The 17,624-nt window shown below is 38.5% G+C and overlaps 1 protein-coding gene across 6 annotated transcripts in view; it reads left to right on the top strand.

Annotated features, from left to right (window-relative positions):
- The window catches only part of mrtfab (myocardin related transcription factor Ab), an 81,413-nt gene that overhangs the window by 29,265 nt on the left and 34,524 nt on the right, over positions 1 to 17,624 (top strand). For 3 of the 6 annotated variants that reach the window (XM_059324330.1, XM_059324329.1, XM_059324326.1), the window contains exon 1: positions 10,092 to 10,781. The exons of the other annotated variants lie outside the window; for them this stretch is intronic. In XM_059324330.1, the coding sequence (XP_059180313.1) occupies positions 10,646 to 10,781 (136 nt within the window). In that variant the 5' untranslated portion in view covers positions 10,092 to 10,645. Of the gene's footprint in view, positions 1 to 10,091; positions 10,782 to 17,624 lie in introns of those variants that run through there. 6 annotated transcript variants of the gene reach the window in all.

Genomic DNA, 17,624 nt, shown 5'->3' with positions numbered 1-17,624 from the left:
CTGTTGTAGGACTGAAATGAAAACCAGTCGTAAGGGAGAAAAGAAAAGCCGCGTTTCCCTTTCTAAGTGGGCGAGGAGGTTAGGGGGTTTGTTCCAATGAAAAATGATTTTCAGATGTTCCAGTTATGCAACAGTCTGTTACAAAGCCGTCATCACTGGACAGGGAACACCCCTCTCACCCCTCTCAGGCTCTGTTTTTCTTCTCTCCCAGCCTCTAGTCCTCTCTGAAAACCTCCTTTGCTGACCTCCTCTCCCCTCTTCCTCCTCCTCCTCCTCTTCGTCAGCTCTTTCTGGTTTCCAGTGAAGGTTTATGTTACCAGATGCTAACAGCTGCCAGCTGGTCTGTGCCTCTGTTTTTCATGCTACACTCAGGCTCTTATAGATTCTTCTCTCTCCTTCAACAGTATACAATTAGACCATAGTTGGACTAGTTTTCATTGACAAGGTGTCAGGGTTCTCAACAAAGAACCTTTGACCAGAAACGTTTCAATAGAAAGCTCTTTATTTCTTTCCTCAGTACCTTATTTCTTCCTCCACAACACAATTTAGCAGTGTTGCTATGGCTTGAATTTCCTATAGTGTTTGATCTGGTGAACACATGTGCTCTGATGTTATCGGTATGCTTGTTTTTAGCTGTTTTAAACCTTTTTTTTTTTTTAAACATATGTTTATTCCACATTTTGTTAATTTACAAACGGTGAACAACATAGAACAAGAAGGCACATATAAGAAAAATAATAATAAACAATAATGATAGCAATAATTATGATAAAAAATAAATTTAGTAAATAAATAACTGGGGAAAGAAAAAGAGAGAGATAAAAAAGGGGGGGGGGCATTTATAACCACAAAAAATAAATTAAAAATAAGTAAATAAATACATACATATATCTATATACACACACACACACACACACACACACACAGATACATATACATGTCTATTACAAGATTTGTGCAAAAAGTCATTTTAACCTAAAATATTGAGTCATTTGAGGTAACTCCTTTGCCTTTGTTGTCTTGACATGAAATTATTTCACAGCATTGACACTCAGATATTTAAATTGAAACAATAAGTTGGGTTTTACAATTTACAGTGTAGACTTGGAAATCATAAACTAGAGACATAAGGAATCCATTGGCACCAATCATATCGATATCTTGTCAAGTAGGGGGCAGAATAACACCCCAAAGTTGGTCGAAAGTTTGGCGAGGAAAAAAAAGGGCATTTTCTTCTGAACCTCAAGATATCTGAATGAAAATGGGTTCTTTGGGTATGCACAAGTCCCCCTTTCCAGAGAAATATTCATTATTACAAGCTTTGGTCTAAAGATGAAAAAGAACAGCAATTAATCAAAGCAAATTCAGTGATTATTTGATTTTTTTTTTAATTAATTGAAAGCCCTGGTTTTATTTCAGTATGTGTTTATGTTTGTAGCTTGGGTTATTACGTCTATTGGTTGTGATGATATGACTATGCTGAGCTCTAAAAGCTGTGCTAATTATAGGTCCAACATGTGCGAGAGTGGCCAGGCGATCATATAGGAGTGCATATGTACTCACAGATTTTCTCTACAATGAGGGATTATCAGGGCCTTTACAGGTAAGATCACTTTGAGTAAAGCTAAACTGGCAAAACCTCCAGCTTGTGTCCAACCGGTCTGATCGTTACAACCTTATTGCTGCATTGGACCTATTTTTAGCAATGCTTTTTGAATTCAGACGTCTCTGCAAGGAGAGTGCAATCTTGTACAACGAAGCCGATAGACTTAATGAAAATAGGAGCTGTTAACTATAGTTTTTGGCTTTCTGGAAGATATTTCAATAGTCAATAAATCTGTTCATTGCAAAAATGAACTCTGTCTTTGAGCCAGCTGGATGGTTGTAGTATGTGTAGTAGTGGTGTTTGGTAGCAGAGCGTTCTTTAAGGAGAACTTTCTTTAACAGCTGAAAAGCAAATTAACCCTCTGGAGTCTCCAAAAGCACCAAATCCAGACTTCTTCATGACATCCAGACTAGAAAACAAAGCAGCGTGGAGCCCTACTGTAAATTTACCTCTAAAGTTCTGGCTGTAAACTCCATGAGGCCAGTTTCAGTTTGATGATGATATTCCAAGTAAAACTGGAGACAAGCTCAAATATATTTAGGATAAAATGATAGAACTGGATGTAACCCTCTTATATGTTAGATTTGACACCTTTGGTCACATTTGCAACATTTAAAATTCTTTTTTTGAGCATGAGATTCAAAATCACATTTTATGTTGGACTAAAGGACAAAAAAAGACACAAAATAACTAAAAAAAGACATAAAATGACCCAAAAAAAGACACAAAATGACTTAAAAAAAGACACAAAATGACTTAAAAAAAGACACAAAATGACTAAAAAAAGACATAAAATCACTAAAAAAAGACATAAAATGACCAAAAAGGCACAAAATAACTAAAAATGAAAAATGCAATAATTTGGGTACGAGAATAATAATAAGAAATAAATAAATAATCATTCAAAATACAATAGGGACCTCGCAGGTCGTTGCCTGCTCGGGCCCTAAATACACAAAAAAGACACAAATTACCAAAAAAAAAGGCACAAAATGACTTGCAAAGACACGAAAAGACATGAAAATGGTACAAAAATAGCCCAAGACTCATTGAGTTAAACACAATTTCTCTTGGGAACAAAACTAAAGTGCTGCATTGGCTCAGCGAGGGATTATACATCTGATATCCCAGAAGAACTTGTACAATTGCTTTGTCTGCAAACACATTCAGAGTTGGCTTAAGATGGTTAGTTTACCTCATCCAGTACTTAAACCCAGAGCAGGGACACTACATTAAATGATTAGGTGCTGACTTGTTTTAGCACTATTTTCTCACATTCTTTGACTATGATTACACACACGGCTGACACACAGCTACTAGTCTGTACAGCGCGAGCACGTTGGTTCGGATATCATTAACTAGATTCCTCAGGCTGCATCTCTGTGCACTTCAGTGGATCAACACTTAGAAATCCCGGGCGTGATGTCAGTGTTGAGTCACAGCCAAACGCAAACAGTGCTGGTAAATTCCACAGTAAAGCGGGCGGGGGGAGAATCAGGAAGTGAAGTGAAAAAAACACCTTCTGTTTTCCCTGCTGGAATGTTAATGGCTGGTCTGACCTGCTGCATGGCCTGGCTGCTTTTCTCAGCAGGTCAGGTTTTGTTTGGTTCGTGTGTTTGGCGCTTGCTATATCTATCTGTCTTGATGGTAAACTTGGTTGTGACTGGAAGGTCACCGGTTCAAAACCCACAGCGTGCTGGGAAAGCTCAAGTAAGGGGTTCTGCTGGGTGTAGAGCAAGGTTATAATAGTTTTGGATTTTTCATTAGTTTTCGTTTTAATTTTGTTGTGAATTATTGTTTTCAAGTTAAGTTAGTTTTAATTAGTTTTTAATGTGAGTTTGCTAGTTTTAGTTTGGATTTTATTTTTTGAAAATGCTTAGTTTTAGTTTAGTTTTTATTCGTTTTAGTGTTAGTTTTAGTTGTTTTGTAATTTATTTCCTTTTTGGTTTATCCATCTCAGCCCCAATACGTTTATTAACTCTTACAGTTCCGGTCGTTTGAATTTTGGTTCGAGTAAATATCTCAATAAATGCCATGTGTTGCATGTTCTAATAGAAACACTGGATTATGTATGAAAAGAGTTGACAATGACGAAAACGAAGGACATTTTCACTATAATTTTAGTTAGTTTTAGTTAGTTTTGTAACCACACAATACAGTTTCAGTTAGTTATCGTTTTTAAAAAAACTCTTGTTTTTATTTTTATTTCAGTTAACAAAATGTTTTTTCGATTCTAGTTTTCGTTATTTTGTTAGTTTTCGTTAACTATAATAACCTTGGTGTAGAGCCAATGGGTTAAGTTTTTGTTTTCAACCCTGAGCAAAACATGCCGAACTGCTCAATGAATCAGTGTTAAATGGAGAACGTTGCCTCAATAAAATACCATATGAATCTAAAAGTTTCCTCATTTAGATGAGGAAATATCTGCTCAAAGAACAAGTAAACATGCCGATGATTCCAACCAAATATCTGAGTCCAAGTTTGGATACTTGACACTTTTGATGAGGAATGATTCCTGACACATCTCTCTCAGTGAATATGTAGTGTTGGTGCACAGTGGTACACAAATACTTACTGCTCATTATTTTGTGATAGACCAGCTGAGAGATTCTGGTTTCCAAAGTCAATTAATTGATTCTGCCAAGGGACCGCCAAGTCTCGGAAGATACATCAGTGGTAAACTTTAGCAACCAATCAAAATAGCTGCTTGGTTAGTTTATTAAACCTCTAAAGTCCAGGAGATTTTGGTTAAAATTTGTCAGCTTCCTATGCCTATTCCTGTCCTTACATCACATGCATGGCTCCTTTTTCTCCACACAAACTTGGCTATCAGTCCGCTTTTTCATTTTATTTTAATTAACAAAGTATAAAGCTACCAGGAACCCAAAATACAAACAAAAGACACAGGTTTCTATGGAAATGTACCTTTTTTAAACCATTTATACACACAAAACAGCAGAAAAAATAATAAATAATACAACTACAAAACAGTCTATTTGCATGTAAATTAAAAATAATAGTAGTATTCATTTTAGAAAGAAAATTCACATTTTAAAAGTGGTCTAGAAACATAAATGTCACACTGTGAAAGCTCCTATGATGCACTTTCAACTGGCTTTCTCAGCTTGTCTACATATCATATATAAATAAAGTTATTACTGTAAATAAAACGTGTATTTTTAATAAATAGATGGACTCCAGAGGGTTAACAGAGATCATGCTTTGATCATTAGTCACAAATTTATTGACCACTAATATAAACAAGGACATAAACTGTTGGTATATCAGCCCCAATCTGCTGTAGCCCTGCAAACACTGATGATTGAAAAGAGAAGGAATAGGCTAAATTTTAATTTTTAACTGGATCGTGACATACATTTTTTAAATCATAAATGCCATGAACCAGGCTTTCAACCTTGGTAAGAGCTGCCCAAGGAGATAAAGCACACACTTCTTTTAAATCACTTCTTAAAACCCCTTTTTATAGACTTGTTTTATGTAATACTTTCCATCTTACTACTCTTCTAATCTCTCACGTCTTCCTTTTACTTTCACATTTTTTTAAGGATACTTTTCCTCAGTATCTGAGAATGTCTTGTGATTGATCCTGCATGTCTTTTTTTAAAATCGGTTTTGACTTTTGTTTCTTAATGTAGTAATTGTTTTTGGCCCTATGGCATAATTCTCCTTTGTGATTAACTACTCTCTGTGAAAGCACTTTCTAAGCACTTGTTTTTAAAATTCATCCATCCATCCATCCATCCATCCATCCATCCGTCCATTTTCTTCCGCTTATCCGAGGCCGGGTCGCGGGGGCAGCAGGCTAAGCAAGGCTTTCAAGGCGCCCATCTCCCCAGCCAGTTTTTAAAATGTGCCAAATAGATAGAGTTATTATTATAATTAATAATAGTCCAACATAGATCTGGATGTGGTTCATAGATGTTGTTGGGTTCCAATGCCAATTAGCCAATTATGGTCGGAAATTCTGAGGAATCTTTCCTTCCAGGCTCCTCATGTGTGGCTCACCTGTGTTTATAAGGCTTGTTTGGTCTTGTGTGTTCGTGATGATTGGGGGAGGTTTTGCGGGAAAACGACTAATTGCTGTGGGAAGGTGAATGGAATGTGGTGGGGTAATTGTTTTGGGCAGGTCCTGTTAAAGGACACTCTGTGCCAAGAGGGTCATGATGTTCCACAACCAGGGTAGAAAATAAAAAACATTTTGGTTGTTGTTACTTTATCCCCCTCAACTTTCAGTAGTTTTTGGAGATAAATAAGCATCACTTGGAGGTCATGTTTTGCAGCTGCTTAGCTTTTAAATTGTGAGGCTGAAGCTTGGGATGCCACAGCATGGAATGGACAAAAAGTAATAACGGACTGCTTTGTGCACAGTTAAACTTAGTGTCAGGTCTGTTTCCATTTTCTCCTCAATTATTATAAATCGCAGTATGTTCTGATTGAAGAAAAAACAATCTACAAAGAGCCAGTTCACAGATATTTGGACTGATGGTTGCTTGCATGTTACCCAGCTGTGTATCCTACTGTCTAAACAGGATTAGACTTTGAATAGATGTCCTCCAAAAAAAGGAAAAAAAAAACTCAATACAAAAAAACAGCATGACTTAAATGCCATTTAACAGGAAAACAACCAATGGTTTAGGATGTTTTTTGCCCTTGGTGGTCCAGGTTATAATGACCGACTGGAAGCTGTGGGGGTGTTTTGCTATTCATTTACACATCCAGGAAGTCTTGGAGTCACTATTTCTGCAAGACCTTCATGCAGTAATTATATCCTCTCTGCTTGCCCAAAAAGCAGTGTTTTCTTTTTTAGTTTAATTGCCAGAAATGTTTTTCAGCAACGGATGAAGAAATATCCAGATAAGGTTGTGCAAGGCCACATAGCCTCAGTGGAATGTTCCCAAAGCCAGAACAATGACAGCTAATTTCTCTCGCTAAAGGTTAACATCAGCGCCAGATGAAATGGTTGTAACGGAAATGCTGCACACAAACAGCATGCAGGAGTATCATGTATTGGTAGTACTAGTATACATTTTAAACACTGGAAACCCTCCTGGGTATTAGGCCTGTCGTATTCAATAGTTCCTAGTCTTTGTGCTGTTTTTAGCCATTCTTTTATTTGCTTGACCAAGATTTGAGAAATGGCAGCCAGCTAAATATAGCGTACAATTGAGGAAGTTCAGACTTTCCATTGGTTGCAGACGAAAAGATTCAGCGAGTTGAAGATGATGTCACTACAGTTTCATGCAACCTTGCTGTTGCCCCTTTTTCGACCAACACAAACCTAGTTTAACTTGCGAACTGTCTCAGAACCTGTTTGCTTTTCTACAGTCTCGAGAACCAAGTCATTACAACACAGCAAGTATAATAACAACAATGGCAAATGTTGCTCCTGGCTTTGCAAACTTCCATTGGCAAACCCGACATGTACAACACATTTGTTCTGCTCATCTTGAATGCTATGGACGGGGATTACATTCCTATTAACACCGAACGTAATATGTAATGTTGGACTTTGTTGTAAGCTAACGCTAGCCCGCTAACACTAGTCCATTAACACCAGCCCACTAACTAAGCAAGGGAGTGGTTAAAGATCAGGCACAAGCTCCGAACCAGCCCTGGAACAGCCTCGGTCAAAAAGGGGAATACAACAATCAGCTGAGAACCCCACCTACAGTGCAGGGGGGAGTCACATGGACTTGGGATTGCTTTTAACAATGAAATGTGCAGTTTGTGGATGATGATCCAGTTAAAAAAGCAGTACAAACACATGTTTTCACAAGGTACAGGGAGGAAGAAGGGCTTTAACAATGTTAATTGAGTAGTGGAGAAGGGGTAGGTTTAAATAAGCATATGCTTCATCCTACTCCTTTTCGGACATGTTGCGTTCACATTATAGCTTTTGTTTTGACAATTGCTATTTTTGTTTTGATTATTCTCATTGAATTTGTTTGTTTCTGAGTTTACTTTGTTGTGTTACTCGCACATGTTCGAAATAAAAAAGCTGAACTGAACTGAACTGAACTGCTTTACAAATAAAATGTATTATTATTATTTTATCATCAAGCCATAACATGAGATAAATATCCAGTGCAGTCGTCCCTGAATACCAAGTTCTCCATTCACACCTAGTTTAGTACTAATTTAGTGTAGTGAAGTCATGGGAAAGAGCATAACTGTACTTCCCACACACTATCATCACGAAGCCCTAAAACCATAAAAACTCCCCCGCAAACTACTGCTTCACCCCATCGTTCAAGGTTCCAATGACACTTATCAAACAACACAGAATTTATACGTTACTGTTGAGCCGTAAATTATCGCCCTCTCATGTTGCATGGGAATCTGAGCCCCATGTGTATTGTTAAGTAAAAAAACACTGACTGAACCACAACAACAGAGTTGGAACATTTAAGTGAAAATGTGAACAGGTTTTTTTTAGCATTGAATATGATAATAAACAGTCATGTGTGGCATGTCAGTGGATGATGTGTGCGTGGGTGTGTCGCTGAGATTGGCTCAACCCACACGGCGACATCCTAATCCCTGTGTGTGTTGTCATGCGTGTGTTTCCTGCCCAGACTGTGAATCATAACAGCAGGTGGACTTTAATCACACACTCATAGCAGACAGTTATTGTAGGTACCAGTCGCCGTTTGTTAAAGGAGTCGTCTGTGTTTTCAGGTGCGCTGCAGCCGTGTGCGTGTCACCTGTGTGACAGAGATGTTCTGTACGAGTCAGCCGTGATGTCACAGTAGGGCTGGGCGATATGGCCCTAAAAGAATATCACGATATTGCAGGCATTTTTTGCGATAACGATATTCTTGAAGATATTAGGAGATACCTAAAAAGATATAGAAAATGTATAAATAAATAAAAATCTAAAATGTAGTGTGAAGTGCAAATCTCAACAGTTGCCAAATACAAAAAAATTACTCTCGACTCTTGAGTATAAGCAAATAATAAAAATAACCATTGAGGGGTTCCGGGAGCATATTTTAATGAAATATTGTAAAGGAGAATAAAGGTTCTTATATGTTTTATTTAAGGCATCTTATTTTGACAGTCTTCTTGTAAATTCTGTGGCGGATTCTCTTAACACACTGTGCTCTTATTTTGAAAGCTGCAAAACAACTTTAACCACGTCATCAAGAAGTAGGAATGTTGCCAATATCATGATATGCATTTTTTTTTTTCGTGAACGATGCGATATGGCACACCCCTATGTCACAGTGTGCTGGGTTTTCATAGATCATATTCAGTTGTTTTATTTATAGGCCTGAGTCCTCTCTGTGCTGTACGTATGGTGAAATGGAAGGTATGAAAGCAATGTATCTCCCTTTGTATCACGCCTCATGAAACATTGATTCGGTCCAGGGAAATGCGGCTTAAAAGTTTGCGTGTGTGTATATTTGTAGGCAGTGATGTGTGTGCCTCAAAGTAACCTTACCCTGCGAGCACACAGGTGATACCAAGCTGAATATAGCCCCCTTATGGCCAGCTGGCCTTGCTATTTAAAACAGTGGAGAGAGGGGGAGGGGGTGCGGCCAAGGACGGGGTTGACCATCGGCATTCTGGGGGAGCTAGGGACAGTTTGTGGTACTAAAAAAATCTGTTTTCTGAAAGGATTATGATGCATTAGCTTCGATTCTCCAGTATCTCCAATAAGAAAACCACTTCTACTGAAAACATATTTCATAGACTCTCTGGGTGACTTTCCTCAAGGGCAGGTTGCTCAAAAAACCATTTCCAGAATTGCAGCGGTGATTGGGTATCAATCAATCACTCCAAACGTCTGTATCAGTGCATATGATTCATCCGGGTGTCAGATTTACCCAAGTATCTCTGACAAAGGTCGATTATGTTGGATGAGGTCATCCCTGGAAACCAGCCGTTTCCACTCCTCCAATAAAAACTGCTCATAGATTAAGTGACTCAACATGTTTGGATAAAGAAATTTGTAGACTAGAAAGTGTTTGTTCTATTTGTTTTGAGACACGTCTATGGTGAAACCAAAGAGGAATTTCCACTCAGTGGATAATAAAGTTTTCGTATTCGTATTCGTATTCGTATTCGTGTTCAAGACTGGATTGTCTCCTTTATGCTGCTGTGATTTCTATAAGCTGTGTTTGTGTGTTTGACAGGGAGGAGTTTGCCCCCCCACTCCCCCCCCCAAAAAAGTCTGTAACAGTGAATGAATGGCAACAGCTGAGCAGGAGAACTTTATCAGCAGCACTCCCTGCTTGTGTGTTTGTGTGTGTGTGTGTGTGTGTGAGAGAGAGAGAGAGAGACAGAGAGAGAGATCCAGGAGGAGCTGCAACCAGAGCAGTCTCTCTGGGCTCTCTCTCTCTCTCTCTCTCTCTCTCTCTCTCTCTCTCTCTCTCTCTCTCTCTCTCTCTCTCTCTCTCTCTCTCTCTCTCTCTCTCTCTCTCTCTCTCTCTTCTCTCTCTGTCTCTCTCTGTCTCTCTCTCTCTGCTGAGCTCACTGCTGTCCTCTCTTCCTCCGCCACTGGCCTCTTTTTTTCAGTTTCCTCCCCTCCGCTCCCTTGTTCTTTCTCATCCACGACTCGCCCTGTGGATTTCTTTTCCCCCCTCCGTCTCCCCGGGAAACCTTTCGCAGAGCAGCGCTGTCGTGACTCGCCGGCTGCCACTGCAAGGGAAGGAGAGAGCAGGAGGAAGAAGAGAAAGAAAGAGAGAGAGAGACAGACCAATCGATTACTCTCATACAGAAGAGAGAGGCACTTCGGGAGAAGAGAGGAAGAAGTAGCAGCCTTTTTCCTTCCCATTTTGGCTCAAAAGGATATTTTCTTTGACTTGTTTGGGGGTCTTCTGAAGCGTTTGATTCCCGTCCTTCCCTTGGAAAGAGAGGACAGCTAATTGAAGGGACAGCTGGTGCAGTTTTGACACATCAAGGACTTTTTTCTTTTCCTCTTCAGCCAAAAACAGCCAAGATCTGGGATTTGAGAGGAGGACCAGTTTTGAATGAGAAGTTCAATGTTTACAAAATAATTTATCTCCATTCTCAATGATAATGCTGGACACCAACCAGTGCCTGTCCTTTGAGCCCTCCCCCCCGGGCTCTCCTCCAATGGGAGAAGACATGGAGAAGGCAGGATTGACGATGGATCATGACAGACTTGTCTATCACAGCCTGAAAGAAGGTGGGCGATCCGGAGCGGCACATAGTCAGTAGAGACACATGATATCTGATATGATTTGTGTTTATGTGTCTACAGGTTCATATCAGGACTTTATGGCCCCACTTAATAGTTAATGGGGCTTTCCTAAAGATAAGAAATTTGGTTGATTGGCAGAAGGAAGAAGAAGTGGTTAGCTGTTTCCTCTGATAAACAATTTCAATGGAGCAGAACGAACCACTGTGTTAAATTAAGGAAGTGTGTCCGACCTCGGGGTGAATAACTGAACCTGTGAGGTTGAAGTCACATCTCATCTCCTTCCTCATAAAACACTAAAGAAAAAGCCTTTTTTCTTTTTCTTTCTGAACCCTTAATTGTGCGTCTATGTTTACTTCCTAGCAGCTGTCTTCTTCCAGGCCTCTGCTGGCATGTTGTTGCCTGTCTTGGCACATTACTGCCACCTGTTGCTCAGTGGAAAAGTGTGTCGTCACTTGCATAAAAAAACTTTGCTCCATAGCACCACAAGTGGTGTAAAACTTGTAGGGTACTAGTGATCTAAGTGGAGCTACTAACAAATCATTAATTAATACTTAGTAGTGCTAGAAAGTTCTGCTCGGTTGCTTGATTGGTGGGTCAGTATACTTTTATCCAATATTCTCATTGGTGAACGAGTACTTGCTCTGGCTTTTGCTTTGGGTGAAGGCAAAGACAACTGTTGTTGTTGTTGTTGTTGTTGTTGTTGTTGTTGTTTAGCGCTGCGTTTGATGGTTGTTCTTTGTGGTATTTGTCCCGCCCCTCCTCCAAAGTGATTAAATGGCTGGGTGTCAGTGACGACTGGTTGTGTTTATCCTAATTTAAATTTCCTAATAACAGAGATGAAGGAGGTTGGACAGACTGGTGTAAAGAGCTGGTTCTGTGGTTGGAGCCAGGTTGGACACACTGGAGGAGGTGGTGGAGAGATGACCTGTCAAGATGTTCAAGTCTATCTTGAAATACCCGGATCATCCACTACACTTCATATTTATGGAGTAAAAAAACAGCAGTGGACGGCTCCTCTCTTTGAAAAAGATCCTCGCTCCTACAGCCATCAGGCTGTCTCATTCTTCAAGAGCTAACAGACTAACTGAATATGCCCTCGGAGATAATTAAAGTCATTTTGAATTTTGAATTTAAATTTTTCTCTCTGCGACCACAAATAAACGGCAAATCTGAAGCACTTTGCTCTAAATAGAAGCTCAGCACCTCGTCACTCTGCTGACGTTGGTAGCTTTGTGTAAAAACACAAAAAAAAGGCCTTTTAAAAAATGAGCTGGCTTCAGAAAAAAAATGCTTTTGTGGATGCAACGCAGCACTACTAGGTAGAGTGCACTGTGTCAGATTAAGTTCATCTATAGATAACAGCTTCAACACATTCTGTCTGTGGTGTGATGAAGTCCAGTTTGGTGTATTTGATGGTGATGGCGGTTCATCGTGCCAAGACCCCAAAAACTGCATATACTATAAAACTATACTACATGCATGTGGTATCTGATTAAAATAACGTGGCGGTGGTAATTTTCGTGACTGAGTGCTTCCATTGCATGATGCGTATCAAATCAAGTACTCTATTGGCATCAATATCACTTTAGGGCTAATGGTATCGTAATTTTTTAAAAGACAATCGGCCCTGCATAGTAGTTGTAGTAGTACTATATTGTGTGTATTGTAGGTATTTAGGCTGTATCAGTGGGACTTACCGCCATTGTACATTTTTGACTGTAGTTATCCTTTGCACAAAGCTAAAAACAAGAGAAACAAACACTGGCTGAAGGCTAACAAAAACATCTTTTTTCCATTTAAAATGAAAAATCCAAGAAAGCCAGCAGTGACATAATTCCCCAAAATGTGGGATACAGCCTAATTTGGAATGGTTTACAGACAGTGCAACAGTAAAAATAAGCTTCAGCTTGTTTATAACTAACATTACAAGCATTACGAGTACGGGTCAGAGTCACAGATGACTGACTACAACAAAAACAAAACATTCCTGTGAGGTTCGAGCGTCTGAAAATGGAGATAGATTAGAGAAAAGCGAGGGAAAGGAATTAAAAACTGTGAAAGGAATTTGCACAGCCGACATGTTACAGTGTCACTGCAAACAGGACACTCCAGCTGTCATTTATTATTCCAGGTGCTTTCTGCCAGCCGCTAACCTTTACTAAGTTCTTCAAAGGACGCAGCATGTCTAGAGGAAGTGTGAGTGACAGGAGCTGCATAAAGCCATGAAAGCTCTGGGAATTTGACTCGTCCTTCTTGAACTTTAAGATAATTAGTATTCAATACAGCCCCTCTTGTTGTCATCTGGCTACCCAGCACAGTGCAGCAGTGCGAAGGCAGTAAGAGCCGTTCCATGGTGTGAATGATCTTAACCTTGTGTTGTTCCTGCCCTCTAGCCTCTTTCCGTTCTCACTAATGTATGTGTGAAACAGTTGCGGTCAGGCGCTGCCTTCATTTCTATGTACAACAGATGCAATCAAACTGGGCTACTGTGCAAATGATAAGCTCACGCTGGAGAACATAAACAGGCTTTCCAAATGGAGCATGTCCAATGTCAATGCCAATCGGCAACATGAACCCTCTAGAGTCTCCAAAAGCTCCAGATCATGACTTCTTCATGACATCCAGACTAGAAAACAAAGCAGCGTGGAGCCCTACTGTAAATTTACCTCTAAAGTTCTGGCTGTAAACTCCATGAGGCCAGTTTCAGTTTGATGATGATATACCAAGTAAAACTGGAGACAAGCTCAAATATATTTTGTATTTAAAGTTCTTTATTGAGCATGATAGTGTTTTGAAAGTTAAAAAAAAGATTCAAAATCACATTTTATGTTGGACTAACGGACTAAAAAAGACACAAAATGACTAGAAAAAGACACAAAATGACCAAAAAAAGACACAAAATGACTAAAAAAATACACAAAATGACTAAAAAAGATACGAAGTGACTAAAAAAGACCAAAAAAGACACAAAATGACCAAAAAAAGACACAAAATGATTAAAAAGACACAAAATGACCAAAAAAGACACAAAAAGACACAAAGTGACTAAAAAAAGACACAAAATGACAAAAAAAGACACAAAATGACAAAAAAAGACACAAAACGACTAAAAAAGACACAAAATGACCAAAAAAGACACAAAATGACCAAAAAAAGACACAAAATGACTAAAAAAAGACACAATATGACCAAAAAACGACACAAAAGGCACAAAATGACAAAAAAAAGACACAAAATGACCAAAAAAAGACACAAAATGACTAAAAAAAGACACAATATGACCAAAAAACGACACAAAAGACACAAAATGACAAAAAAAAGACACAAAACGACTAAAAAAAGACACAAAATGACAAATGAGAATTCAAAAATGGCCAAAATAGCCCAAGTCTTCATAGCATTAGCACAGGGTGATGGCTTGGTTGATCTCTGAGTGTGGCAGTCTGATCATGTATGTTTCACCCAGTGTGTGCAAGGAGCTTTGAGTCTTCATGTGTGTTTCTAATGTTAGCATGTGTAAGCTTAGCTGTGCAGCTTGGGGGTCTTTGGGGACAGTGACAGACATGTTTAAACAGATCTAATGACGAATGAGCGCAGCAGGATTAGCCTAGTTGGCCGCCAAGAACTTGGCTCCACCGTGCTGACCTCGTCCTCCTGCCTCTCCAACGCTCCTCTAACACTAAACCCAGAGCTTGGATTCCTCTTTCCCTACTGACTTCCACGTCTTTCTCATTTTAATCGCCTCACTAAATTCAAATGACGACCATACAACTTTTTGCTGAGTGACATGTGATCATTTGTAGCTGTTTTATGTACTGAACTTGAATGAATGAATGAATGCTTTATTTCGGTTACAAAAAAACAAAGAAAACAAACTAAAATCATGTTTTTACAAAAGAATCCATCAGACAGCAACCGAAAAAGGAAAAGGTTGAAGCCCCAAGGCTCATTTTTGCCTCTCCTGTACCATCTACATGTATACATTATACATATTACATTAACTGAATAATTCACATTGTTACAAAACACATGATACCTTGAACTGAAAAATCAAATTCAATCAAATTTCATTGTAACCCTAGATACTTTTACACTTTAAAGTCTTCTTGAAAACTAACATAGACACATTTATTTCATCATTTAGTCCATTAATCCATAATTTTACACCCAAAACTGACACACATCTGTATTTGAGATTAGTTTGTGAGTTTCAAACATTAGCAACCCCCTTAAGTTATAAATCCCCTGCCTTAATTTAAACATTTTTTGAATTTTTTTTTAACTAGTCTGGGATAAGTGTATTATTTTTATTTATAAGGTTAAGAATATCACAGGTATGCTGCTCATGGCTTACGGTTTGCTTGCTTTTCTTTGTTACATAACAAAAGAAGAATACTTTCTTGCATTTCAGTATCATTTCCTCTGCTTCATCGTCAAACTGTGAATGCTGTCTCTCTCTCTCTGTGTTCCTTGGCTCTAACTTTGCGGAGTGCGAAGGCCAGTTTTGGCTGTGGCCTAGTATCCCAATAAAACTGCCCTGCCTTTTCCTCCTTTTCTTAAATTAACCAAAATGGCCCTCAAACCTGATTTAGACGAAGGCATTGTCATATTTAATCATCATTTGTTTCAAGCACCAATCCATTAACAATTAAAAACCATCAGCATCACAGCTGACAATGTTTACATGCACACATGAAACTATGTTACTGTGAGAAATCATTACAAGGTACGGGATCAGAGAACATGTTGACTGATAATATAACAAGTTAACTGTGTTCTGAACAGTCAGACGACTCCTTCGAGTGCCTGAAGTACAACCAAATGCAGAACATGACATTTTAAGAGACCATAGTTACAATTGATTTTCATTAAGTGAAAACTCAGTGAAAGGGTCAAAATTCGAAGACAAAAACAAAGAAATATACACAGGTCACTCAAATTATCTGGGGGCTGCTGGAGGCAGAATCAAAATGACCAAAAAAGACACATAATCACAAAAAAAGACACAAAATTACAAAAAAAAGACACAAAATTACAAGAAAGACACAAAATTACAGAAAAAAACTAAAAAAAAACAAACTAATTACTTAAAAAATAAACAAAATGACCAAAAAAGACACAAAATGACCCCAAAATAGACACAAAAATGACCAAAAAAGACACAAAATGACCCCAAAAAAGACACAAAAATTACCAAAAAAGACACAAAATTACTAAAAATTGACACAGAATTACCAAAAAAGACACAAAATTATTTAAAAAAGACACAAATTATTTAAAAAAGACACAAAATTACCAAATAAAGACACAATGTTACCAAAAAAAGTAATTAAAGGGACCTTCCACACACAACACGGTAAAGTGCCATTCATATAAAACTGACATTAAACTTTCATATCAAGGTGGGGGCCACAAAATATCGTCACGAGGGCCGCAATTGCAATTATCGCCTATTTTACTCTAAATGGGACCATACTTTTCACAGTGGACATCATGCAGTATTAAATAAGACTTCATACTAGGCATTAAGACCACAAACTCAGTAGCAAAACGTTTACTGAGGTAATAAATCAAGTGAGAAGTAGGGTCATTTTCTCATAGACTTCTATACAATCAGACTTCTGTTTGTAACCAGTGCTGGCAGTTAGAAAGAATGCAGTTTTAAGTCATTGGCTTCACTTTGCTGCTGCACAGCTTACATTTTTTGTGATGATCGTACTGCTAAAAATGTCTCTCTAGCATTTTAAATTTGGGTCCCATGCTTGTATTTAAAAGATAATTAAGTTGTTAATAGTGCACTGTCATATGATTTGGTTTCCTCTACATCAGCCCACAGTTTTAACACCACTGCAGCATTTCACACTTAACAACTTCAAAGGAATCTGTGAGGTGTCACTTTGAGATGTCTTTTTTTAAACCCTGAGAAAATATAATTTTCAGTCTCTTCCTACACCTGCGTCACAGTTAGTTGTTTTATGAAGTGGTGATAACAGCCAGTACAAACCAGTGCAGCCACTGGACTAAACAACTAATGCAACTTCCAGTTGACTTGCTGCCAGAGATGAGGAGTAAAGAGAGTGCAGAAGAGAATAAATAATCTCCACTGGAGTGTTCGATCTGTGTGAAAGAATATGAGGAGGGGGGTTATGTGGAGATGTGAGGCTGGGATGGAGAGAAAGTGTAAGATTCTCCTTCCCAGAATAAACCTCCTCCCTGGAGGTGCCAAGTGTCTCCTCCTGCACCAGGCCGTGGCACGGTCGCTGTGTGTCCGAGTGTGTGTGCAGCTTCATGTAACACGTGAGTCCCCTTTAAGAAAACAAATAACTCCCCTGTGTGAACGCCACGGTGGGAAAAATGAATCTCTTAGCTGCTGGTGCAACATATACATCATGGGTCTCAAACTCGCGGCCCGCGGGCCAATTGCGGCCCTCGTGAAGATATTTTGTGGCCCCCACCTTGATATGAAAGTTTAATGTGAGTTTTATATGAATGGCACTTTACCGTGTTGTGTGTGGAAGGTCCCTTTAATTACTTTTTTAAATAATTGTGTCTTTTTTAATAATTTTGTGTCTTTTTTTGGTAATTCTGTGTCTTCTTTTGTACATTTTGTGTCTTTTGGGTCATTATGTGTTTTAAAAAAAATATATTTTGTGTCTTTTTGGGTAATTCTGTGTCTTTTTTTTTTTTTTTTTTTTTTTTAAAGTAATTTAGTTTTTTTCTGTCATTTTGTGTCTTTTTTGGTAATTCTGTGAATTTTTTGGTAATTCTGTGTCTTTTTTTGTAATTGTGTGTATTTTTGGTCATTTTGTGTCTTTTTTTTGTAATTTT

This window comes from Centropristis striata, chromosome 21 (genome assembly GCF_030273125.1).
Source record: "Centropristis striata isolate RG_2023a ecotype Rhode Island chromosome 21, C.striata_1.0, whole genome shotgun sequence".
Classification (NCBI taxonomy): domain Eukaryota; kingdom Metazoa; phylum Chordata; class Actinopteri; order Perciformes; family Serranidae; genus Centropristis; species Centropristis striata.
The sequence above is the reverse complement of the archived record's forward strand: the minus strand, read 5'-3'. Positions and strand labels throughout refer to the sequence as shown.